Source organism: Orbicella franksi, chromosome 8, assembly GCF_964199315.1.
Source record: "Orbicella franksi chromosome 8, jaOrbFran1.1, whole genome shotgun sequence".
Classification (NCBI taxonomy): Eukaryota; Metazoa; Cnidaria; class Anthozoa; order Scleractinia; family Merulinidae; genus Orbicella; species Orbicella franksi.
Window position 1 is genome coordinate 28,141,754 of NC_138152.1, and position 26,296 is coordinate 28,168,049.

At 39.9% G+C, this 26,296-nt stretch overlaps 2 protein-coding genes across 2 annotated transcripts; both read left to right on the plus strand.

Annotated features, from left to right (window-relative positions):
* Positions 1-9,087: 9,087 nt before the first annotated feature.
* Positions 9,088-10,032, plus strand: LOC145494324 (cannabinoid receptor 1-like). Its single transcript, XM_081473765.1, has one exon. The coding sequence runs from the start codon at positions 9,088-9,090 to the stop codon at positions 10,030-10,032; it is 945 nt and encodes a 314-aa protein (XP_081329891.1).
* Positions 10,033-14,841: 4,809 nt separating this feature from the next.
* On the plus strand, positions 14,842-26,219 carry LOC145494325 (solute carrier family 22 member 15-like). Its single transcript, XM_081473766.1, has 8 exons — positions 14,842-15,171; positions 19,003-19,064; positions 20,001-20,207; positions 21,431-21,565; positions 22,375-22,469; positions 23,154-23,262; positions 24,670-24,881; positions 25,149-26,219. Exons 1-8 carry the CDS (start codon positions 14,842-14,844, stop codon positions 25,286-25,288), a joined length of 1,290 nt encoding a protein of 429 aa, XP_081329892.1. The 3' UTR covers positions 25,289-26,219.
* Positions 26,220-26,296: the final 77 nt, after the last annotated feature.

Sequence of the window (26,296 nt, forward strand, 5' to 3'; positions counted from 1 at the left end):
ACGCAACGCTCCCCCCGAAGAAACGGCTGCTCACATCCGAACAACATTCCTTTCACGAAATTAGCCAATCACCGCTTCTGTTCCATTTTCAAGAACGTTTTCGCGCCAAATTCGCCCTTTGAAACTTGTCCAATCAGAGTATGTCTTTTATCTTTGTATCCCGTCGTGGGAGATGTCACAAATGAACATACAGATTTCGGGCTTTTGTTTAGGGACGCCGAAAAATACTGGCGACGCTTGAACGAGCTTTCTATGTAGCTGAAGACTCTTCAAGGTTCAAGCTAATTATTAGATACTTTCAACTCAAAAAATTATTGTTGAGAAGGAAGACACCAGGAAATCAAGTAGCTTCGCTCGATTTGTTGACAGCGATTTCTGAAAGCCGCTCTTTCCCCCTGATTACAATCTGGTGGAAGCGTTTAGCCCTTGATTAACGCTTACAATTTGACATTTCGAGAAAATATATATTCTCTCATTAGCTGAACATAGCGATGAGCACATGAAGCACTTGTACTTAGGGCTTTCATTTACATTTTTTTGCGTCCGTCATGATCGTAGCCTGCGAACACCGCCTATTTTTGGCGACGTGCGGCGTGAAACAAAAGCCAGAAATCCCTCGCTTGTTCGCACCGCAGACCTTTTCGCGCAAAAGCTTACGTCATTCACACTTTGCTATTATGTGATTGGTCTGTTCAACAGAGCGCAAACAAACTGCGAACACAAAAGTAAAAGAATGTGGTTCGGATGTGAGCAGCCGTTTCTTTGGGGGGAGCGTTGCGTGACTTCCCAGAAAACGGCTGCGGAGGAGACTATATTGTTTCAGGCTGAATTTTAATATATCAAAATTGGTCTATTGAACCATTACTGTGCCTGAATCCACAATTTACCAATCAGAGGCCGCGTCAAACGTCCTAACATCCTACGATATCAAGTCACTGACCTGTATGGGTACCGCAATATGGTCACTTGGCCGAATTTGGGCACGGTGGCGTGGCCGTGTGGTTTAGGGCGCTGGATTTGAAATCTGGAGGTCCCTGGTTCAAATCCTCCGTCCTACCGCTATCTGGATTTGTTCTCGGTAGTCCCGAGTTCAACTCCTCGACCGCGTTGTGTAAATAGCCAACTGGTCAGCCTCCCACCAGTTGGGATTCTTAATAGTTTATGTTATATTTGAAATATTTGTTTATTTATTTACAGTGTCCCCAATTAGCACATTAGTGCTAAACACATCGACACTTAAATAAAGTGATTATTATTATTATTATTATTATTATTATTATTGTTGTTATTATTATTACGCTAAATACCTGATCATACTTCTTTGCTACGCTTCGACGGCATACACTCTTTCTTTTTAATAAGAATATTGTTTTTCCGGCCCAGGCTGAATATTCCTATTTCTCTGCCGATTTTAGGCTGAAAATATTCTTGTAATATTCTTAATTATAGCTTATGACGTTTTGGGTATCAATTACAAGTGTTTGGTGTCTAGATCTGTATCTGTATCGAAATTATATTCTTTTCACAATTTCAGCCTCAGGTTTAGCCATGTGTGTTTTGGCTCGACTTTATCTCGCTGAAATACGAACCACTCGCCCAATATATGCCGCCGAAGCGTGGCAAAAAGGTATGATTCGGTATAAGAAGTTAAGACACGGTCGTAATGTGATCATTTAAACACACACACGATGGATTAGCGTTAGTGTAATTTGCAACTTTTGGATTTGTTGTCGGAAACAATTCACATGATTTCAGTTAATCATTTTTTTCAAGTTGCCCATTTCTATTGAATATATAATTCTTTTCATTTTCGTTCCCTACCACTTTTTACGAAAACTGTCCCAAAATATTCAAAAATAAAATGCGGTCGTTTTCCGAAACACCTTCAAAAAGGCAACCCATCTAAAAAATAAAAACACGGTGCGACAATTTTCTGTTAGATACATTAAATTTCAGGAAGCTCCAATCGCGGACGTTGATCGTCTATAATAATTTAAAACTGTATCATTCTCAACACGAATATAGAAATTTATACAGGATTAAAGTTGGCTTAAATTTCCTTAAAATTGGTAATTCCGGATTTAATGCTAACTTAAATAAATGTCGTCAGAGGTCTTTAAAGCCAATATTTACTGCGCTGACGTGGGTGAAGTTGACGTCAAGCTAGCGTACAGTTGGCATATTAGTAATTTTAAGCAACGGCTTAGTGGAAAAGTATCTTGGCCTTTATTTTCAATTTCAAACGTGGGTTAATGGTTTAGGAGAACTTTATAGCATTGTTGCTCAGAAAACGCAGTTAAGCGGGCTTTCACTGGGATTTTGAAAAGCAATAAATATAGTCAATTAGAGAACTGAGGACTTACAAGCCAGCGAATCCAGGGAAGAGAAATTTCTCACTTTGACAAGGTGCATTTCTTCTGTAGTTTAGCAGGTAAGTTTCCTTGCTTATGATCCAATGGGAGTCAAAATTTTGAAATAACTCTTCTGCTAAATCTCAAGAATACGTTATTTGGTTAGTTTGGTAGTTTTAATGTAAAAAAAAATCACTCTTGAAGCCTTTTCATGATTTTGTTATGCATTTGTGCTTTTGTAATGTCTGTCTTTGCGTGTTTCCAGGACAATATTTTACAGCCTTACAGAAACCCGAGTTGCCGTAGTTGCGCGCAACGCGGAGCTGGCACTTCTCTTCTCGGCTGTTCCATTGTGTTCGCTCTTTATCAGTCTCGCGCAGTTTGTCATTTAGTTTGACCCTGATGACAATATGTTAGAGAAAATATAAGAAATTAAGGACAAATGATATTTTGAGGAGCACGCCACGCCCAATTATTATGTCTTGAAAATTTAACTATAAATTTTTGATCTTTGATTCAAACAAAAGCCATGTCGGGTTTTGGTGTGTATATACATCAAAATCAAGAAACACGGTTTTCCTTGTTTAAAACTGAGAATTCCGTCTCTATTTCAGGAAGAAGAAAAGGATGATTACCAATACCACATTTCCTCATGAAACATGTCTGATTCCTAACCTTCCAGAAAACCTGCAGCAACAGATGCGAGACTTCACCAACTACTTTGTTCGGCCTCTTGGCGCGTTGATCGCTCTCATGTCGTTTGTCAGCAACTCGCTTGTAATCATCACTGTAGCACGAAAGAAATCGCTTCAGCAGCCTTCAATGTTGATGCTGAGCAGCTTGGCCGTCACTGATTTGTTATATTCATTACAGTCTCTTTTTAGAAATATCAAAACTTTAGCACATGAGCATATGTGCCTAAACTCTGTCGAGGTACCTGTGATGTCGCTGCTGTGCGTCCTTGCCACTCTTGCTAACGTGGCATTGATCAGCAGAGATCGTTACTTGGCAATCAGAAAGCCCTGGTCGTATCGTCATCACGTGACTAAGCTACGTGCTATGAGGATGATATGTGTAGCCTGGTTAATCAGCATAATGATTGCGCTTCTAACTTACTTAAGAAGCAAGTTTCAATTCGAGTTTATTCCCAGAGGTGTAATCATTTCTTCTGTGTTTTATTTCGTTTGCTTCTTCGTTATTGGACTTTCTTATCTCGGCATAGTGTTAAAGAAAAATCAGCCTAGAGATGCATTTCAAGTGAATGGTGTTTTAGAAAGAGAAAAGCGATTGGCCAACACTGTTGGGTTAATCCTATTGGTATTGTTTATAACATTTCTACCAGGTCTCATTTCACCTTTGGCATTGCACTTAGTAGGCATAAGATATGTTAGTGCTTTTGAACCTTTTTACACCCTCCTTCTCCTACTCAATGGATTTCTTAACCCATTGGTGAATTTCGGTCGAAGTAAAGACATGCGGAGAGGGCTAAGCGAGTTGTTCAACTGCTCCCGGGACGTGCAGTCCTTCGTCGCGTCTAACAACCTTTCTCAGGGCGCAACTGCACCCGAATCCACTATTACCCAATTGAAATCGAGGGCGGATAATGCCATTGTTTTAGTTGAATTCTGACAAAATTTCCTTGAAATGTCAATAATATATACTTTCTTTTAGTCCTCTAGAATAATCGTGTAATACTTCCAATTAAAATTGTTATGCATGTTCCTGCGAAACTTAAGAAAAAAACGAAGAAAATGCAGTACCATTTCAGTAGCCGACCTCCAGCCACTATACACTGTTAAAATAAATCTACTAGCGTTCTATATTTGGAATGCTGTTTTCTGATTGGCTGCGCTACTCACTATCTATTCTGTTGTAGGTAGTGAGTAGCGTAGAAGTGTGCGCTTGTTTTGACGGCTGCTTCTTTGCTTTTTCGAAGTGTCTGTGAGGAGGATTTAGATAAAGTTTTGAACGTATAGTAGATTTATCCTAAAACGATTAGATTATTCGGTCTCAATGTCTGTACGTGATAGTTGACTGGGCTGCGTACTCGTCGACTATCACGTGATAGAAATCGCGAGCTGATGATCTTATTGTTAAACACACACGAGAAGTTTAGCCAATCAAATCGCGCCATTTGAACATTAGAACACCAATAATCGTTTACTAATAATATACTAATAATTATGTTAATATTGTAACAAAATTTCAATTAAAAGAAATAAACAAAAAATAATTTTGAAATACATTTTGGATGAAAGCAGACATACCATCCAGGTATAAAAGTTTTCACCGGTAAACTTGCGTACAGCAAGCTCACGGAGCTCAACAAACACAGGGTCCTTTATCGATCCTTTACTTGTAACATGTTGCAAAGCCGGCTTCCCATCTGAGGAATAACAACAGCCGGCTGCAATTTTATGTTAGTTGCATGTTATTATTATCTTTTTCACGAGGGAATAGTAACGAATCATGCAAACTGATTGGTTCTTTAGCGCTGTCCGGGTCTTTTCCTATTTCTGCCTACGGTCACGGAAACTCGAGAGATGTGTGTGGAAAAGGTCAACAATTATAAAACTGATTTGAAAGAGAGAGGAAAATATAACTAAGTTATTTACCGGGTTGTGGTTTCCCCGTGCGGTGAAAAACTGTGACCTCGAACTTGAAAATCCTACCTGCGGCCTACGACCTCGGGCAGTATTTTTAAACATCGGCCACTGTTTTCCATCATACGGACCTTCCATGGCCCATCCGGTAAATAACATTTTTATATTCATGGCCCTTGCCGCTAATGGCTTACGTTCATACTTTGTTTCATTTTTCTTAAAACCATATCATTATTCTAAAAACAATTGGCGGTGTTTTGGAATATTTTTAAAACTGTATTACTTAATTCTCTGGAACATGAAAAGATTCATTGCTTCGAACTTCAGGAAAAAGGAAAGCTGAAACCGTCAAAATTCCACAGTTAAACCAGTAGATCTTCGTGGATGGTGTTCTTGAGTCCATAGCACAACTTTCTGGGATACTTTTCTTGTTGAAAGTTTTTCAGGAGTAAAAATTCTTTATCTCGTGTATACAGTGGAACGTTAAATAATAACAGTTAAGTTACACGAGGCGATTTTTAACGCAACATCATGTGTTGCATTAAAAATCGATGTCATATAACATGGCGCACAGGGAGACTTTCAAAGCAACATTTCGTTGCGGCAAAGTGTTGCAGGTTTTTGACAGCGATTCAAAAACTTGCAACATGGTTGCCCGAATTTACAATGTTGCGTGAAAAATCGCCTCGTGTAACATAAATTTGAAGGAGCTTAAAGATCCCGAGACCGAAATCGCAACTGTGGCACATCGCGGAACGCGCGAGGATGCAAAGGAACAAGAACAAATGAGATGGGCGACAATCTCCTATCCACGCAATGTCAACGTCGAGAGATTTTCTCGAGTGAAAAACACGCGTGGAGATCCGAAAGAGGGCCAAAACTGACACCTTTTAAGGATCTCAAAGATCCCAAAACCGAAAACGTAACTGTATGTGACCCATCGCTAAACGCGCGAGGATGCAGAGGAACAAAACCAAATGAAATGAGCGACAATCTCCTATCCACGCACTGTCCATATAGAGACATTTCAGCGCGTGAAAAATACGCGTGGAGGTCCGAGTTAGGGCCAAAAGTTGCACCTGTTAAGGACCTCAAAGATCCCGCGACCGAAAATGCAATTGTCGCACATCGCTAAACACGCGAAGATGCACAGAAAGAAGAAGAAATGATATGGTTGACAATCTCCATTCCGCGTACACTCCACGTCGGGAGACTTCCACGCGTGAAAAGCCCGCGTGAAGATCTGCAGGGGGGTCAAAACTGGCATTTTTTAAGTATCTCAAAAATCCCGAGATTGCAATCGCGACTGTGGCACATCGCTAGACGCGCGAGGGTGCAAAGGAACAAGAACAAATGAGATGGGCGACAATCTGTCCACATCGAAACATTTCCACGTGTGAAAAACACCCATGGAGGTCCGAGTTAGGGCCAAAAGTGGCACCTGTTAAGGACCTCAGAGATCCCGAGACAAAAAGCGAAACTGTGGCACATCGCTAAAGGCGCGAAGATGCCCAGGAAAAAGAACTAGTGATATGGGCGACAATCTCCATTCTGCACATTGTCCACGTCGAGAGACTTCCACGCGTGAAAAACCCGCGCGGAGATTTGCAGAAGGGTTGCCGACCGTTGCCGTAAGGAAGTTGCGTTAAAAGCTGTCTTTTGTACACGGATTAAGAATCGGCTCGTATGACGTCACCTTAATGTACAAATTAGAAGTCCCTAATTATTTTTGATGCACAATTTGCATAAGAGATTATTCTGTTGAGAAACTACCGTGTCGCACCCTTTTTTCCCAGCCGGTCATATCTGATACAAGCGTATATATTGTACATATGGAAATATCAGAAAATTTTTATTTACACTCAGCAGGTCCTGGTATCAGTTTAGGCCTCATATATTTACTCTTGTAAAGTAACGTGGGATTGATACTGTTTACGTGCACGCGGAAATTTTATTTTTGAAAAGTAAAATAACTAAAAGGGCCGCAAAAGTGTTTCCGCGTTTGATATCAATTTCAAACATGTGTAAAATTATTGAATGGATTAAGAAAATTTAATGGGTTTATTCCGGTCTTATTGATGTTTGGGGCATTTTGTCGCTATCGGATTCAACCAACAGACCGAGGAATTACTTTTAATTTCACATTGAAAGGGTTCGGTACTTAAAAGAATAAATAAGCTATGGTTTAGAATTAATTCGCTCGAAATTACTTTTTCTGGATTCAAATTTGCTCTAATGAAAAAATATGCTTTTGTGAAATATCACTTTTTTCGTACCGCAAAATACATAGCAGGCCGATATAAGTAGCTCGTCCAAATAAAATTTGTAGGTAGGGAAACCGCACTCAAGTGGGCGTAAGCGAGGACTTCGAAAAGCAATAACTGATAGTCATTTGGAGAAATCCTTTCAAGCCAAATCTAGGGAACAGATTTCTCGCTTTGACAAGGTACATTTCTCCTGTATTTCATCAGGCAAGTTTCCTTTTTTATGACAGAATGTCCATCAGAAGCTATCTAGTTTTAAATTTGTTTGCTAAATTTCAACAATGTGTAAAAAACATATTTATACTGAAAATGGTCGTCCTTCAGGCCTTTTTATACTTTCCTGCATTTGTAATGAACATCTTTGTGTCACAGTCTTTGAGAGTCTGTAATCAACATTTTTTATTAGCAGAAATACTATGAACAGAAACCTAGGCAGCCGGAAATCTCCGCGGAAGAGTTGTCCCTTAAATTGAAGTTTCACACTAGAAGGGTGTTAAGGTATAAATTCTTACTGACTTTATCCACTGTTTGAATCCAAGCACCGCATTTCTAGTGGGTTTTCTAGTCCGCGCACGGCCGTTTCTTTGTTTCCCCGCCTGGCTTAAGAAATCGAACGCGGGGATAGCAATTCTCTCTTCCCACCTCCATTCCCTTACTTTCGCGCTGGTTCAATCTCCCCGTCCAGTTTTTATTTTTCCCGCGTCCTTGACGTTACGTTAAGGAAGGTAGAAGAACTGTGAACGAATTGTGTTCGCTCCGCCGGGAAGCCAGTTCGCTCCAAGCCCGTTCGCCCTTACTGTGATAGTTGGTTCGTCCGGACTGCAAGCTCCGTGGCCCATGGATTAAAGAACGCGAAATAGACACGTTTTGTAGAAGGTTGTTTCATTATGCCCTCAATGCAGCCTTTTTCGGTCGGTTAGCTTAAGGAAAGAGAAATTTTAAGCACATTTTTCTTTGAAGTTTTAGTCCCGGTGAAAAAACGGAAAAAAGTTGGGGCAAACTAATAAAAGGGCGAACTGACTACTAGGCGAAATGACTGGTTACCATGTAAACAGAGAAACCGCCGATTAATTTTAAAATAAGTACAACGTTTTTCAGTTTTAACTACGTCCTTCCTTAGTAACTTCTGTCATCGTCAGTTACAACTTGAGTGAAAAATCAACTTTTAAAATCTAAGAAATGAAGGAAAAATCAGGAGCCTGCCTCAACGGATAGCTTGAGTCGTGAAAATCTAACTCAAGTGTTTTGAATTTTTCTTTTAATCTTTCTCAGTATTTGTTTCAAGCAACAAGTCACGTTTAGTTTAAGAACACTGTCTTTTTCTATGAGAATATTGTTTTTTTTTTTTCTGGCCCCGGCTGAACATTTATATTTTTCTGCCGATTTTAGGATGAAAATATTCTTGTAAATATTCTTTTGTCGACACAACGTCAGAGGTATCTGTTCTATCATGACTTTGATGGTGTTGAAGTACTATTGGAGCCAGACTGCAGGCAATAAAGCCCGATATTGACTAGCTAATAAACTTAATTTTATTAGCGTCGAACATACAATACGGCTAGTCGCCGATTTTGCTGTTTTTTTGGCTAGTTTTGTCGTTTAGAGAAAGGTGGAATTTTTTTGCGGCTTGATATAATTGTGTTGTATTTACAAATTTTCACTCACAAAATTACATTTTTTTTCAAAATCTCGATCTCGGGTTTATTCTTAAAATATTCTTAAAATTTCGCAAATTTCAGCCTCGTTTTCCTTTGATATATATTCTTATAAAAAAGAGTGTATGTACATACATCAAATTTACAAAAAAAAACAAACGCATTTTTCCCATTTGAACGAAGTCTCTTGTCATTTCAGGGAGAAAAACCGAAGATGGTCGCCAATACCTCAAGCGGCTTTCCTTATGAAGCATGTCTGATGCCTAACCTTCCAGAAAACCAGCAGCAACAGATGCGAGACTTCACCAACTACTTTGTTCGGCCTCTTGGCATGTTGATCGCTCTCATGTCGTTTGTCAGCAACTCGCTTGTAATCATCACTGTGGCACGAAAGAAATCGCTTCAGCAGCCTTCAATGTTAATGCTGAGCAGCTTGGCGGTCACTGACTTCCTATATGCACCATATGCTCTTTTCAGAGATATCACGACTTTAACCCATGAACACATGTGCCCCATTGGTCAGTCCGGCGAATCACATTCGATGTCAGTGCTGTGCCTGCTCGCCACGCTGACTAATGTTGCAGTGATCAGTAGAGACCGTTACCTAGCAGTCAGGAAGCCCTGGTGGTATCGTCATCACGTGACCAAGTCACGTGCTATAAAGATGATATGTGTAGCCTGGACAATTAGCATATTGATGGCGCTTCTATCTTTCTTTCAATTGGAGTTTATTCCCAATGCCTCATACATTTCTCTCGTTATTTATTTTGTTTGCTTCTTTATCATTGGGTTTTCTTATCTCGGCATATTCTTGAAGAAAAATCAACCTGGAAACGGCGGACAGATGAATGTCGCGTCACAAAGGGAGAAACGGTTAGCTAACACTGTTGCGTTAATACTATTGGTATTGTGTCTGACATTTCTACCAGGTCTCATTTTACCTTTAGCATTGCACATAGCAGGCTTACAAAGACTAAAACCGTTTAGGCCTTTTTACGTCTTCCTTCTCTTGCTTAATGGATTTCTTAACCCATTGGTGAATTTCGGTCGAAGTAAAGACATGCGGAGAGGATTAGGTGAGTTGTTCAAGTGTTCCCGAGAAGTACAGCCTGCAGTCGTCGCGACTAACAATCCGACCGAGAGTGGGTCTGTATCATAGTCTGTTGAAAGTTCACCACTGAACCAATTGTAAATAACAGTCTCGTTCTCTAGGGCAATAAATAAATACATTATGAGCTCAAGATCTATATATGAGGTGATACTTGATGATCCCGAAGACCGAATTCAATCTCACCTTTTAGAAATGTAATTGTGTAAGTTGAATTTTAATAAATTTCTTTCAAATATCATTGTCTGTGTCCTTGTTTGGTCTTGTTTAAGTCTTCTCGGGAATTGAATTATTTTGTAATACTTCCAATTGTCGTAAATGTTCCTCCAAAACTTCGGAAAAACGAGAAAACGTTACCATCTTGTGGACGACCAAAGTTTTATACGGGGGAGCTTCACCCCAAGGTCCAACCCCTTAGCCTTTTGTATACCATTTTGATAGAAACAGGAATGAAGCTAATGCACAAAATTACCGGAGAACATCAAGCATAACCAGGGGAAATATTAACCGAAAAACAATTATTTTATACTCGGTTCATGTTTACGTTGGACTTAAACGACAGATGCCCCAACCTTTTCATATACTTCAACTTGGGAAATCCCTACCCTTTTAAGTCTTTTAAAATCCTGAAGCCTGAAAAAGGTATCCCTTTCGGGCGGAGCCTCCCGATGTATATAGGCCATTACAGGAAATACCCCTCGGGTTTTAACACGGGTCAACTTGAATTGTATAAATGTATACAAAGGAATCGTGATATGGTCTTACTATGAAAGCTACAATTCGTTTTAACATCTGATTTTGACTTCTCTTAATACAGTAGTTTGCCTAGGCTCGATTTCAGCCGCTTACTCGAGTTCGGTCTACGTCGAACAGCGGCTGATAATCAAGCCCATAGTTTTCCTTGCAGTTGTCTCATCGGTTTTTCAACTGTTCAATTCCCCAGCAACTACGTCATTTTCAGAGTTTTATTTGTTGTCATCAGAAGATTCATCAGACAAGACTGAGACATTTACCTTGGTACAACGTCGAGGAACCTCTTTTTGACAGTGTAGGTGTTCTGAAATGCATTGTTCCATTTCTGTCTTTTTAGGCCCTGAAAGACCGATGTGGTGGTGAAACAAGTACTTTCTTAACTCCTACCCGCGGAATTTGCAACGTTTTCATCCTCTAATAATCACCACCACAGTCAGCCCAGTCGTATTTGTGAACCGACTTTTACAACTTATTGATCCTTTATCACCCCCGGGGTGCACAGGGCGTGCATAAGGGGTGCAGAGGACGTCCACCAGTACCCTCCAACGTACACGGGTCTTTGCTAATGTTTCGGCTCTCTCAAGGGTAGCCCACTCTTTCCAACTCCTGCAGCAATTCGCTTGCCAGCTGGGCGAGTGTGCTTGCCTGGAATAGGGTCCTCAAATTCCAACAACCAATCCTAGAAATGGACTTCAGTTGAAGCAAATTAGGTGCCCAGAAGGGTTTGACCCACTAGCTTCATTCTTGTCCTTGAGAGAAGGCCTGTCCCACTCTGATCCACATCTACTATTCTGGTTTCGGTTTCTGTAGCATACAGTTTGTTTATGGGGTAAGGTTGCTACCCTTACCCCCAACCCCCAACCAGGTGGACCATAAGATCACTCTTCGTCTGCCCTCTACTCTTCGACCTTTCCGGGATGGGTGACCCTACCAGGAGTTTAGCACTCCTACTAGCATAGCTCTAGGGGTCATAGAGGCACGCAAGCCACCCCACGACTACAAGGCGGTAATCCCAAGGGGGTGGGCTTTTACAACTGAAGGTCCTTTTTTCTTTGGTCTGTTTGTGTGCGTGTTTGCCTAATAATGTTCTTGAGGTGTTCTGGGTAATTCTGTACAAGGATCTCTTCGAAGAGAAACTTGGACGAAGAAGCCCTGGTCGAAGTAGCCCCTACGGCTTTCCCGCAGCCGATTGAGATCGATTGCTGGGTCAGGGTTGATGACCATCAACTTTTCTTGGTTTTCCATCTTCCGATCTTGGACAGCACAGGAATGAAGATTTGTTCGAACTTGTTGCGAAAAGATCTCTGGGTAAATCCTGGAAGGATTTCTGAGTGCATTCTGCGTGGTGGCGAACACTTCTCTCTTCTCATTCAAATAGTGGTTCATCAAGACATCGAGTGATAAAAGGCATGGATTTAGAAGACAAACACTTAGATTTTGAGATTGCGTACTTGAAGATGGATTGTGTAAACCCTTTTAACAACGACAGAAACTAAATCAACAACGACAGTAACAAGTGGGGATTACCAACTCGCTGACTAACAACCGAGTCGGCAGTTGCCGGGATTTGCAACGATCCGACAATCTTGGAAAACAGACCACGTACCAGTATATAGATTTGACCCTGAGGGTGTGGACAATATACCTATCACGATCAGTTCGCTTCGCCACTTTGGATTCTCTATATTCTTTCTATAGTTTTTTGATACAAATCTGCCCGTTCTGTCAGTTTCTTCGCTAGAAGGTTGTCCCCGGGTGTTATAAAATAAATTTTTCATCTATGTGTTATGTTGTTGCTTTGGCTACGTTCGCCATATATTATTCTACAAATAGCTTCCCACGCAGACGCTAAATCTGTCCTCACCCTCGAATGTTCGCTGGTGCATGACGGGCCATAAGCATGATTGTGCAAGCCATCGCATATTTGTGGCAGAGACATTCCCTCTTAACCGCAACAGGGCAGTAAAATTATTTTGTTCAATACACTATTGAGGAAGAAATTTGTCGAGCTCGATCCAACCAAACCAGAACCTATAATGTTATGCGAATTTTCAACTTCTTAGCGACCGGCGTAAGGTCAGTTAAATATCCGTGTCAGTGAAAAACAAATTTACAAATAACTAAGGCTTTACCAACTTAACCGCGCTTTGTTTGCAAAGCCCCGATGTAACTAACGCACCGAAGCAAACGAAGCATGAAAGCACGAAAGAAGAGAAAATGGAACAGGAGACGATTGGCGAGTGTTTCTTCCTGATTTTTATTTGTCTTATAATAAAGTTTCACAGTTGTTGGAAAATATCCTTAGAGCAAGTTTTACTCTCAGGTGGCGTGCCTCACAATTAGTATGGCGTCACGGACCGCGGGCGACTGCATTTTAAACAAGGTGTTTTGTTTTAGTAATTACAGATTCTTTTGAAAGACTTTTTGACTTTCTTACGTTAAAAATACACAACACTTGAGATCTTGCTACTAATTCTGTGTCGGAAAGTTTTAATCAAACATTTCTCTTTCGCTTTGACACAAATTCATATAAACCGGCTAATAAATGGTAGGAGAATTCGTCATTTCTCGAAAGCCCTCGTAATCTGCACTCTGTCTGCTCTAGCCCAGACTACTGTTATACACTCTTTTTTTATAAGAACATATTTTTCAAGAATACCGAGGCTTAAATTTACGAAATTTTAAGAATATTTTCAGAATAAACCCCGAGGCTGAGATTTTTAACGGAAATATAATTTTGTGTGTTGAAAATGTGTAAATGCAACACAATTATATATTTTTAACTAAACCATATACATTTCTTTCTTTCTCTAAACGGCAACACTAGCCAAAAACAACAACAAAAAAAATAATGTTAAGAGTAATAAAAAGACAGCACTAATCGCATGTTTTAGACAGCACTAATCGCACTAATCGCATGGCGATCCACGGCACTAACAACCAAGACCAAGCTAAGAGTCTTTGGGACAAATGTGAAGGCGGTGCTCTTGTATGGTTCTGAAACTTGGAGGCTGACCAAGGGATTGGAGCAGAAGTTGCAAGTGTTTATCAATAAGAGCCTGAGGAACATCTTGCGGATTTGGTGGCCTAGAAAAATCAGCAACAAGGACCTTTGGAGTCAAACAGGGCAACGACCGATAGAGGAAGAGATAAGACAGAGAGCTTGGGGCTGAATCGGCCACACACTGAGGAAACCAGATGGACACGTAGTCAAGAGGGCACTAGAGTGGAACCCACAGGGGAAGCGAAAGAGAGGGAGACCCCAAAACAGCTGGAGACGCACGAGAATGGCAGAGTTGGCGGCGAAGCATGTTACGTGGAATGAGGCAAAAGGCACTGCACAAAATAGGGTTAGGTGGCGCGCGCTAGTTGAGGACCTATGTTCCACTTAGGAACGAAGAGGATTAAGTAAGTAAGTAATCGCATGTTCGATACTGATGACTTTTCTCAACGCCAATGAAATTACAAACCATTAACTTTTCATGCGAAAGGCGATTTATTATGTTACCGTAGCAACGGCGATCTTATCACAAGTGAAAATAGCATGTTATTTTCACTTGTGAAGATATCAAGTTTTCGCGCGAAAGCTCACCTGGTATTTCATTGTATTTCATTAATAAGCTTTATTGCCTGAAGTGTAGCTCCAAAATTACTTCAAGGGAAATATCATACGGTATAGTCTAAGATCATTCACAAGAATATTTTCAGCCTAAAATCGGCAGAAAAATAAGAATATTAGCCTGGGCTAGAAAAAGCAATCTTCAGAGATAAAAACGAGTATACTGGAACGTTTGTTAAATGGCATTTTGATAGAGGTCTCGCTGAGTGAACTTTGTCCCTATTCACGTGAACACAAATCAGCGATTGGCTAACAGTTTGCTATGAACTGGATATTTTCTTAGATGCAAATTCGCAAAACACGCATCTCCCGGAGAGTTGTTTTGGATTCAGTTCACGTTGTACTTAATTAAGTGTTGTCCAAAGCCGTTGCACGGGACTAATAAGCCCCGATTGTGTTACATTCCCTCTGCTAGAGAAAGGCGGTTGTGTTCACAAGCAGACACTTGCATAGAGTTATTCCTCTGAAAGCTACCCGTTGAAAACAACATGACTTTAGACGTGGATTCGGTCTTAAGACGCATTGGCCAGTTTGGTCCTTCCCAGATTCGTATTTTAGTCATGTTTCTGTTCATATTTTTACCCATCACCTACCAAACCCTTATCATGGTGTTTGCGGCGTACGAGCCACCGTGGATGTGCGCTGACAACAGCACGGCATGTTTGGAGTCGAACAGCTCATCCGCACTGAGCAAGGTTTACAGCACAGCAACAAGACCCATTGAGCTGTACGATAGAAGATGCTCCCTGAACAGAAGTGACTGGAAGTTCGCGGATTACAATCTTTACGAAGGACCGCACCAGACGATTGTAAACGAGGTATATACGTATAACAATTTTTTTGTATAATGTATTATTTAGAGCTCAAGGAATGCAACGTTGCTTGCAGATTTACCTCCATTTCTAAGTTGAATTCCAACATTGTTCACACCGTGAATTTCAGAGCGAAGTTTTTGTTTTGCTGAACAATGTTTGCACTAATATAACCTGTTAGTTTTATAACAATCTTGAGTTCACAAGAGCATCAGTCGACCGTCACTTGGGAAGTCGAACTCAGGTTTAGTTGACTATGACCTTTATTGCATAATGATTACTTTTTGAACCACAGAACCTTACTGAATCATTGAAAAGTCTGGTAAATATGTACTTTGCATTCTTCCGGTCTCTTTCTTTAATTATGAGTTTACAAACTTCGGATATTAAACCTTGTCTGGCTGTGTCTGTTTTACTCCAACGTGCAATATCGGTTTTTTGCATTTCCCTAAAGGGAAAGTCAAATATTATGCTTAAAAATTGTATTCAGTTAATAATAGAGGCAGTGCTCAATACAAGGACACCTGACGAAGAAAGCAACTTCTTAAATTTGCACTTTCATCGATTAATGTGCTTTTGAACGCATTTTCATGACTTTGTTAAGTAAGAACCAGTATCAGCCAGAAAATAGGCAGCCTTGCATAAAGATAAAGCTTTTTATTGCAACTCTGGAGGCGAGGAAGACCGTGCTCAGTTTTATTTCAAGCAAAACGCTCTTTGTCTCTACTTTGTATTTGTGTTTAGCCAGAGAAACAGTAATTTATGATATTTCCTAGACCGAAACAAATTACATGTTATGTAATACATCTCTGCTACAGTCAGACACGGGGGGGGGGGGGGGGGGGAGGGAAGACACATATCTCGTGCCTGTGACACTGATTACAATAATAAGCTACAGTTTAAATAAGTTACAGTTTAAATAAGAGAGTCTACCGTGTAGTAAATTAAGGGACCAGACCCAAAGAAGAATAGTCGAAGCCTGACACTTCTTGCAACCATAATTTATCTCCGTGCTGTACAAAGGGCACGGTGGAGGATCATTGTTAGTCTCTCCCCACTCCTCCCGCCTTTCCTGTTCTGGGTGCACACAAAGATACAAACAAACAAAGATCCTGATTCTGGTGGCAGAACTTGATTGACCTGTTAAAAAAACTTGGTGATCCTGGCAACAAAACTTGATTTGCCTGTCAGCAAAACTTGAAGAACCAGTCGGAGTGAGATGTCAGAGTCCCCTTTTTGTCGCATGATTTGCCAGACGCGTAATTAAGCTTAAACCGCAAGAAGCCGGTGCGAACAAAGGACAAGTGACCTGAACTGCTTTAATTTAGACCAAAGAGCTAACTACGGTTAAATATTTTTAAAAAGCTGCCCAAGAGTATTGTTTTCTGCATTATCATTGGCTGGCGTTTTGATGAAGTTTGAAGCTTGAGGGATAGGTGATACGTTTATTTGAAACAAATGCAAAACCAATCGAAATCGCAACCATGATTGATTGTTAGGAGATTTTATTTTGTCCATGGAACAACGAATATCAACAAAAGGCGATTTGTCCGATGGCGTCAGAGCTGCTACAATACCTTGTTTTCTCGTTTCCTCATACTAATTAGGGTATTTGTGGTTTTTTAAAGTATTGGAAAAATTCAATTTTGGACCGTATTTTTTACAATGGGTAAAAACATTTTATACAAACATATCCAGCTGTATCTTAAATAACGGCTTTACTACAGATCTTTTCTGTATCCATCGTGGTGTACGACAAGGTGACCCTCTATCACCTTTATTATTCATCTTAGCTTTGGAAGTTCTCGCATGTCAAATCAGGCAGGATAAAACCATACAAGGAATAATGGTCAAAAACGTGGAGATCAAACTCACGCTTTTTGCAGATGACATGACTTGTTTTCTAAAAGACACAAATGCATATTCGCGACTTTGTACAACTTTAAAGGTTTTTTCATTGCATTCTGGTCTCCGAATTAACGACGATAAAACAGAAGTTTTTGGTATCGGCCCACATAAACTAGTACAAAATGACTTTACTCACAAAGTGCGAAAATCAATCAAGATATTAGGTACCGTTTTTGACTATCACAAACCATCACGAGACAAAGCAAACTTCGACTCAATATTCAAATCTATTAAAAAAACGCTGAGTATGTGGAAGTGGAGGGGTCTTACCCTGATTGGTAAGATTCAAATAGTTAAGACCTTCATTATTCCAAAATTTTTGAGTAAAGCGACTGCAATTTCAATATCAAACGATCTTGTCAAGGAGATAAACAGACTGATTTTCGGTTTCATTTGGAAAGGTAACGATAAAATTAAACGAACCGCGCTTATCAATGATATTGAAAATGGAGGACTAAAAATGCTTGATATTGAATCCATGATATCGGCTCAAAGAGTGATGATCTTAAAAAAGTATCTAGGAGAGAGCAACAGCACTTGGAAAACTATTTTAGATGATTTCTTTTTTGGAAATATAGGTGGAAAACTCATCCTGTTCTGTGATTTTGAAACTAGTAAACTACCGGTTCATCTTCCAATATTCTACAAAGAGTGTCTAGAGGCATTTCGTAATTTAAAGAAATTCAAGGTAGCCACCTATGAGGATGTTGTAGACCAAATTATTTGGAATAATAGGAATATTGTGATACACGGAAAATCTCTTTTTGAAAAACATTTGTTTACTAAAGGAATTGTTAAAATTGGTGACTTGTTATCCGATACGGGTAAATTTCTTGAAAGCCCTAGAGTGTTGGAAGCGAATCTATCTCCAATCCAGTACTTCAAATTAATAGGAATTGTAGATGCCATACCAAAAGAATGGAGATTAATTATCAAAGAATCACATATTCAACATCAGCAACTATATCCTCAACAGCATTTGGATACAGTGTATATTTATATCGACGAAACCAAATCGGATCTGTTAAAAGCCTCTTCAAAACTTTTGTATAAAGGATTTAAAACAAAGAAACAAACTCCTCCAACCGCCAAAAGGAAGTTGAAGGACAAATATCCAGAGGTTATAGAAGACTGGAAAAAAATTTATTCTTTACCATTCACTGTCACACTTGAAACAAAAATTAGAGAGTTCCAATATAAATTATTAAACGATATAATTTTCACAAATGAGAGGTTATTCCGTTTTAAAATGATTGAATCACCAATGTGCACCTTTTGTTTGAAAGAGGTCGAGTCCCTCGAACATTTGCTCTTTTATTGTGATACAACAAAAGACTTCTGGCGGGCTTTTTCTTCTTGGCTTTCAAACCAGAATGTATCTTTGGACACTTTGACATTTGAAAATATATTGTTTGGAGTGTTCAACAACAACGAAGACTTTATTATCCTGAATCACTTGATACTGCTAGGAAAGTTTTTTATTTATAAATGTAAATTAAATAAAATTAAACCAACATTAACAATATTTTTAGCAAAGACAAAAACCGTTTATTACATTGAAAAAAAAATAGCTACCAAAAATAACCAACTTTATAAACATTACAAAAAGTGGGAAAAACTAATGCCATCTCTTAATAATAGTTGAGCTTAATTTGTAATTTCTCCTTCTCAGCATGTCACTAACTTACTTTCTTTTTTTTTTTTTTTTTCTCTGTATTTGGGTAGCTGCACTATTGTAAACAACACATTGTATATTCTTTAGGTATAATTAGGCTACGATTAGTAATTATAATTTGTTGTATGTAATCTATTGTAGTTATGACGTATTGTAAGTATTGTAACTAGTGTTATGTCTTGTGTTGTATTGTATGTATTATAACCCAAAATGTTGAAAAAAAAATAAAAATTACAAAAAAAAAAAAAAAACGTAACTGGCGCACACTTTTGATCCTATCATCAGCTCCGTGGATTTTTGTTCTTGCGTTCTGGAAGTAAGTTTGAATGAAACAAGGCTTGTAATGCCATCATAGAAGAAGTTGGAGGGTTCCAGCTGACTATTTAACAATTAGATTGCAAACTCGAGATTTCTATCACGTGATAGTTGACGAGCCGTGCATAGAAAGCGAGAACGAATAATCTCATTGGTTTAGTATAAATCTACTAGTCGTTCAACAAATCTCCTCGACAGACACTTTGAAAACGCAAAGAAGCGGCCACCAGTTTGTTAACATGCGCACACCACCAGGGTACTCATTATCTACAACAGAATAGATAGTGAGTACCGTTGCCAATAAGAGAACGCAATTCGTGATAGAACGCTAGTAGACTTATACTAAATACCAGTTATGTAATGCTTACGGGTGATATACCGTGAAATATCTTGCCAGTGAGTTGATTTTTCGGAATGCTGACAAGCCTTAAGCCTAACCTTGATGTAAAGAAAAATCTTAGTCTATTCTAGGCATACCACGTGAAAGCGTTGCAAACCTACTCTAAAAGAGTGACCGATCTACAAGTTTTCTAACTACTCAAAAGTTTACGAAGAATTTATGGGCTCCAATGAAAAATTTTACCCTGTTTTTTGAAAGCGAATATCTCATTTAATAAAGAGAAAACAATTTCTCTTGATTTAATGCAACTCTCCAAGCTGCTAAGCATATCAACAATTACTAAGTTTTAAAAGCTCTTAAAAGGTTTGGATTAACGTATTTAGCATGATGTCTTCTCTTACTTAGCATGGTCGTTTTCTCGAGAGACAAACTGTAAACAGCGATGTCGTCTTTCCCCCATAGTACTTTTTGGATGTAGGTACAACTCCGTGCGTTAATCAGATATCACAAAATAATAAGCCCTAATATCTCCACAAAAGGGTTGCTCTGATTGAAGACCACCTCGTCACTCTATTTAACGTTTTATTTTGTCTAAAGATTCATCCCAGAATCAGTGCGATGGCTTCTCGTCAAAGGAAAAACAGACGACGCCCGAAACGTTTTGGAGAATGTAGCCAAGGTCAACAAAAAGGAAATGCCAAGTGACAAACTGCATGTTCCAGTAACTACAGCCACTAAAGGCGTCTTAGAACTCTTTAGAACATGGAAAATGGCCAAGCTGTCAATCATTCAAATTTACCATTGGTAAGTCGAAGAATTAGTTGGAGGCGCGGTGGCCTCATGGCTGGTGCGCTCCGATTGAGCGGTCTGGGTTCGAGCCTTGGCCGGGGACATTGCGTTGTGTCAGTTGGGCAAGACACTTTACTCTCTTCGAGCCTTGGCCGGGGACATTGAGTTGTGTCAGTTGGGCGAGACACTTTACTCTTACAGTGCTTCTCTCCACCCAGGTGTATAAATGAGTACCGACGAATTTAATGCAGGGGGTAACCCTGCAAAGGACTAGCATTCAGTCCGGGGGGAGTAGAAATACTCGTAGTCGCTTCACGCTACAGAAACGGGAGATAAGCGCCGGCCTGATGGGCCATTTGGCTCGTATGCAGACTTGAACCTAAGTCGAAGAATTACATAATTTTACATAGCAAATGCTGCACTCCGATTGATTATCACCTTAACAAATAGATTCCATGTTCCCGTGCGTCTGTTCAGTATTAGATCACAGATGACTTCAAAATGTGGTAAGAACAAAAAAGTGGCACACGACGCGATAGCCGAGATGTGTCACTGATCATAAGTAAGGATCAATCAAAATGCGAAAATTATTCGACATATCATTAAAAAAGATTGTGTGCAGTCCAGAAAATGGGACGTTACCTCGTTTCTCCGAGCTTCAGGAGGAATATTTGAAACATTTCTGTCTAATTTAATTTCCAAGAAAAACTGTACTGAAAAAAACGAATTCAAAATTGATGGTTATGTCACGTTAAAGCCCTGGCCAAACTTGAGTTTACTTGCGAGTCCGTTTGGCATGGGCTTAAAACCTTAAAATTGTCCAATGAACGGATGAGCGCTTGTAAAAGATTAGATTATGGGCTCGAGATTGCTATGACATCGTAGAGATCTCCAGGTTTCCATTGAAGAGCAAGTCTCTTTGCTTTAACTTTTTCCTAATTTACGATGTTGCAACTTAATAGAGCTAAGTCACAGTTTGCGCGTCTTGAAATGTTTGGCCTAACTCTTTGAAGTGCGTCGTTTGTAATTCGCGTTAATCTTCTCCATCCTTAACCATCATTGTTCCTCTATGGTTTATCATTATCTCTTTGGAGTTCTTCTATCTTACTAAACTACTATTTTCAGGTTTCCTTCAATTTAAAGGTAATTTTGTTCGCCGCCAAAATAACTCAAAATAAGCAACAGCACTTGATATTCGTTAATTGTTTCCCTAAGCGAAAGTTATTTTTCAATTTCAGGTTTGTGAATGGGATGGTATATTATGGGCTATCTATGAGCTCAGGTGAATTTGGTGGCAGTATCTTTCTGAACTTTGTGTTGACGAGTTTGGCGGAAATTCCAGGAAATGTACTGGTTGTTGACAATTGCAACAGGTGAAGGTTTTATTACAATAAAAAGTAATAGACCTTATTCATGTTCCATATTGGACTGGAACCACAATAGCTTGCAACTGAGGCTTGCGCGGCGAGCCTTTTCAAATGCAAATAGAATTTAAGAGTACAGATTAGCGATGATAATTTTGAATGACGTTTCGATGGTTCGTTCATCATTTTCAAATTCGCGAGAGTAAAAGCCAGATTCTTCTGAGCACTTTAAATACTAAGAATGCGTGTGAAAGTCTCGTTAATGATATTCTCAAGCATGAGCCTCCACTACAAGCTAGTTTCAGTCCAATACCGAGAATACGAATATGGTCTATTGCTACAGACCTGAGGTTGTCTCCTGCCTAGCCGAAGTTGGAAAGAAAACTTGGAAAGTGGACACTTCCCTAGTTAACGAATAGCTGCAAATGATCAAAATTGAAACTGGTATCCGGACAATTGAGTATCCCTGTTCATGTCCTCTTGAAAGAAGACTAAAGACTGGTAAGGTCAGTCCGAACTTTTCTCTTATGGTTTTAACTTAGGATTAACAGTTTCCTGGTTCTAATTAGTTGAACTTTGGATCAGGGAATTACTCTGATTGTTTGGGAAAATCTCCTAATTCCAAAGTAAAGTGTTTCGAGGAAATTCCCAATCCAAAGATAGTGCAAAACACTCACCTTTGGCTCGTGTTCCCACAGCATTTCTCGTTCAATCTCCCAAACTTTCATTTGTGTTAGCGCAACTTTTAGAAACACGGAAAATGTTTTCTATTTTTTAAATAAGATCTCAATTATTTTTATTTTCTTGTATTATTCTAGGTTTGGTCGCAAGAAAACCATCATAGCTTACTCAATTTTGTCTGGAATGTGCGTGGTAGCTGTTTCTCTTATTCCACACGGAACAGACAGCATAGGTAACAAAAACCGAACTTGGATTTCATGCTCTGATAACTTAGATTGGAACTGAGTTTTACTCTTTTGAATGCCAAGAAGAAGCTTCATGACGTGGTTAGCTTTAAGATAGCTGCAAAATAGATCAAAACCTGCGTTGTGATTGGCTACCCAGTCAGAAAAATCGAAGTTGGCTTTCCCCCGCGGGATTGTCTACAGTTTCCCGTCGAAAAAATTATGTTGCAAAAGCTACATGATTAATCTATTAGTTATTAAGCTTGGTCGCTCAAGATATACGGGTTATTGACCAAGCGTGAGGTCAAGATGGCTGAATATTGGCCAAGTTCTTTTTGGGCGTGTTTATGGACCGAGACGGAGGTCTATAAACTCGTTAAAAAAACCGCGGATTTATAAAGGGTTTTAAAGGGTCTTTCGGGGAAATGTTTCTTGTGGGACACAGCGGGTAGTCCCGAGCGGGCAAGATAGCTCCATCTTGCCTGCTCGGGTAGCCAATCACAGTGCAGCATTTGGTTCATCTTGCCTACTCACGGAGCTAGCCATACAATAACAGTCATTAATATAAATACACGTGCCATCTGCTAAGAAAAATCTATTGTAGGCTCTCTGTTTTTTTTTTGTACAAATTGCTTGTCTGTTCTTGTGTAAATCCTAACTTGTTCTTCCGTCTTTTGTTTCTCCTGTCTTAGGTTACATTGCTGGTCGAGTGACGCTTGGCTCCCTGGGTAAAATGTTTATTACCACTTCCTTCGACTCCTTGTTTATTTTCTCAGCCGAACTCTTTCCAACCGTAGTGAGGTAAGATTGACAGCAAATCCCATACAAAGAGGACGGGGGTTCTCCTCGTACCTTCTCGGGATTAAAAAGGTGCTTTTGGTACCTCTCAGGATGTTCAGCCCCAAAAGGTCCACAGCAGGAGTTTTCGCGGTGTTGGCATCCTCGCCTCGGAGAGGCGATGGTCAGCGCATCAGTGTCGACAGGCTCGTGAGTGTCGACAGTACTCTTTGCGGTACCTCTTAGGGTATTGAGCATCAGAAACAGGAGCCATAATCGGGGACGGAGACCGTAATTCTTGGAATCCGCGCGCACCTATGACATGGGCCAATTTTGGTATTTCTAGAACAAATTGCGCCATCCTGACGACATATATCCGCGCGGATCCACGCACATGTCGGGGGTTCTCGCGTGGATTTTGTCATGTTGCGTGATCAAATGGTGAGAGTTGCGACATTCTTTTGCGGATTTTTCACAGCGACGACAGGGAATGAGAACCAGGGCACTTATATGTAGGGCGGATTGTAGGGAGATCAAACGAGCGGGTATGAGCAAAAAAGGTTTGATGCAAGAGACAACTAATATGGGGGGTCAACTAATATGAGGGGATTTCTCTTACTTCCAGTCTGGAGCTTAGATTTCTAAAGAAATTCCACGGAGCTATAATCTATATGAATAAGCAACCTTTTTCGTGCATTTCTTTGTTCTGAACTAAAGAAAAAGGTGAGTTTTTTAGGGTCGAAAACAAGACTTCAAAATATTTCGCGCTGTGAATGAATAATATCTGCTCGCGCTAGTTGTACGCGTAAGCTTTCGCGTTTGTTCTGAACTAGAATAAAGCTTATGTAAGAAAACTCTCTACTCCACAGTATCGAGTTAATTTGTGAGTTTTTCAAACACCCTTTTCAATACGGCCAAATTTTCATGGTCCGTTGGTGACCCTATTCTCGGGGTTCCATTGCATCTAGAAAATACGTACATACATTCAGCTACATGCATAACTTCATTTTATACTTATAAATTAGATTATGAGCTCGAGATTTATAAGAAGCGAGAGTTGATGATCCCGAAGACCGATCCGAATTGCTTGTCACACAAACTTCCTCGCTCTCGGTCTTCGGGGAGGAGTGTGCGAATAGCTTTAAGAACGTCCACGAAAAGGGTCGAAGCCAGAAAAAAAATATGACTGAGGCAACGTACGTTCATAAAAAAAAACAGTATGTCTGAGATATAAATGGTGTGTCCGTGGTTAAATTCTCTTCCTAGCTATTTAGGGTGTTTTTGACTATAAAAAAACAAAAAACGAAATAAAAGACTGTGGAGATGTCTCGGTTTGTCTGTTACTAGTTACCACCCTGGCGTGCAAGGTTAGTTTTGGATCAGTTGACCATCACTAAACCACTGTAACTGTTCCTTCATGTTGTTTTTTAGGAATAGTGGTATGGGCATGGTGTCCATAGCCAGTCGTCTCGGGGCTGCTTGTGCGCCGTTTGTCGTTCAGATGACGCGTATTAATCCCATCATGCCCTTTGCCTTTATGGGCGGCTTGACCATGTTTGGAGCTTTGTTGTGTTCGATTCTTCCTGAAACCAGGGGACGTAGTACTGCCGAAGTCTTCGAAGACACCGCGGAGAAACAACAAGGTAGATTTCGTTTCCATAAGAGAAATGGAAAAAAAAATGCATTCTTGAATGGAATTCTAATCCATCAACTTTGCCGCCTTACTGGTAATTTACCAAGCCTACTGGACGTTAGTAGAGTACTGTACTGGTGACCGCGCAGAGGTCATGGGTTCGAGTCTCGTGCAAGCCTGAATTATTTCGTGCTTTGTTTTCGCAACGGTTTAAGTTGCGTATAAAAATGTAATAATCTTAAATATTTTTAACACAGTTATAACCTTTTCATTTCAGAAAAAGAACACGCCTTGGAGGAACACAAGATGAAAATCCTAGTCGAAGAATCCCCCGAAGATTGTTCCGATAAAGAACAAGCCTTGACGGAACAAAAGAAGGAACTCCAGGACGAAGAACCCCTCGTTGATCCTCAATAATGGATGGTTTTAAACCTGAATCTTTTATTCAAATATTAAATCGCGACCGTTATGCAGGGAAATCAGATTTCCTCAACTTCCCAACCTGTCGGAATTGCTTTTTGGTTGGACACACACATATATTTTTATTATTATAAGGCAAGCATTAAATGTTATAAACATAGCTACATTTTCACTAAATAGGTTACAAGTTTGCGCACAGCATTGCACTTTCTGTGCACATATTTCACTGACGAAGCTGGACCTCTTTGACTACTCCCTCATAGAGTGAAATTCACTCGTAGTCTAATAATCTAAAATTAAGTTTTCTATTTCATATTGAGGGGCGTGCCAATTCGAGAACAGAAACCTTTTTCTCGTCATTTTCCACGATTTTGTTTTAGAAGTCTTGGGAAACTTCTGTTACGATAAACAAAACAGCATCGCGTTCAGTTGACCTACCTGTAAAGCTGTATGTGATAAGCAAAAATAAAAATAAACAAGTCAATTCTGTTGTATTTTCTTTCCCGTTTGCACCGCTATTTCTAAGATACATGTACTAGAGAAGATGCATAACAAAAAAGATCAGGTAGGTATATGCAAATGGCCGATATAATATTCCGTTTTGCGGTCACTATTTCCACTAAATCTACCAATTTCGGCTACCTCCGTTCCTACCACACATTCCTACATACAACTGATGAATAAATTTGTATGCACTATCGCGGACGATTAAAAAAACAAAGACCCCTTAAAAGTGGCATCCTCCGAGTATAGGCGAAATAATTTCACGGTTGTAGGCAAATCCCGGAAGTGGGCGAGAGAGTAGCGATCCTAAAACATAACCTGATTTAGGAAGCAGGCGCTTGCGATTGAGGAAGGAGAGAGAGGGAGCGAGATGGAACGATGCGCGAGAGCCATAAAACGCGCGCGAACTACAGACACGCGAGTTCTTCACCACGCGTGTAGCGCTGCTCTAACTCGAGCGCCTGCTACGCTTTAACGTTATCATTGTAAAAAGAAAAAAAA

Bases quoted from the DNA above. Each gene is read 5' to 3' on its own strand.
- LOC145494324 (XM_081473765.1), top strand. From the start codon at position 9,088: ATGGTCGCCAATACCTCAAGCGGCTTTCCTTATGAAGCATGTCTGATG.
- LOC145494325 (XM_081473766.1), top strand. From the start codon at position 14,842: ATGACTTTAGACGTGGATTCGGTCTTAAGACGCATTGGCCAGTTTGGT. The intron at 23,263-24,669 runs GTAAGATTGACA...GTTGTTTTTTAG, and splicing joins CTCTTTCCAACCGTAGTGAG to GAATAGTGGTATGGGCATGG. The intron at 24,882-25,148 runs GTAGATTTCGTT...TTTTCATTTCAG, and splicing joins CACCGCGGAGAAACAACAAG to AAAAAGAACACGCCTTGGAG.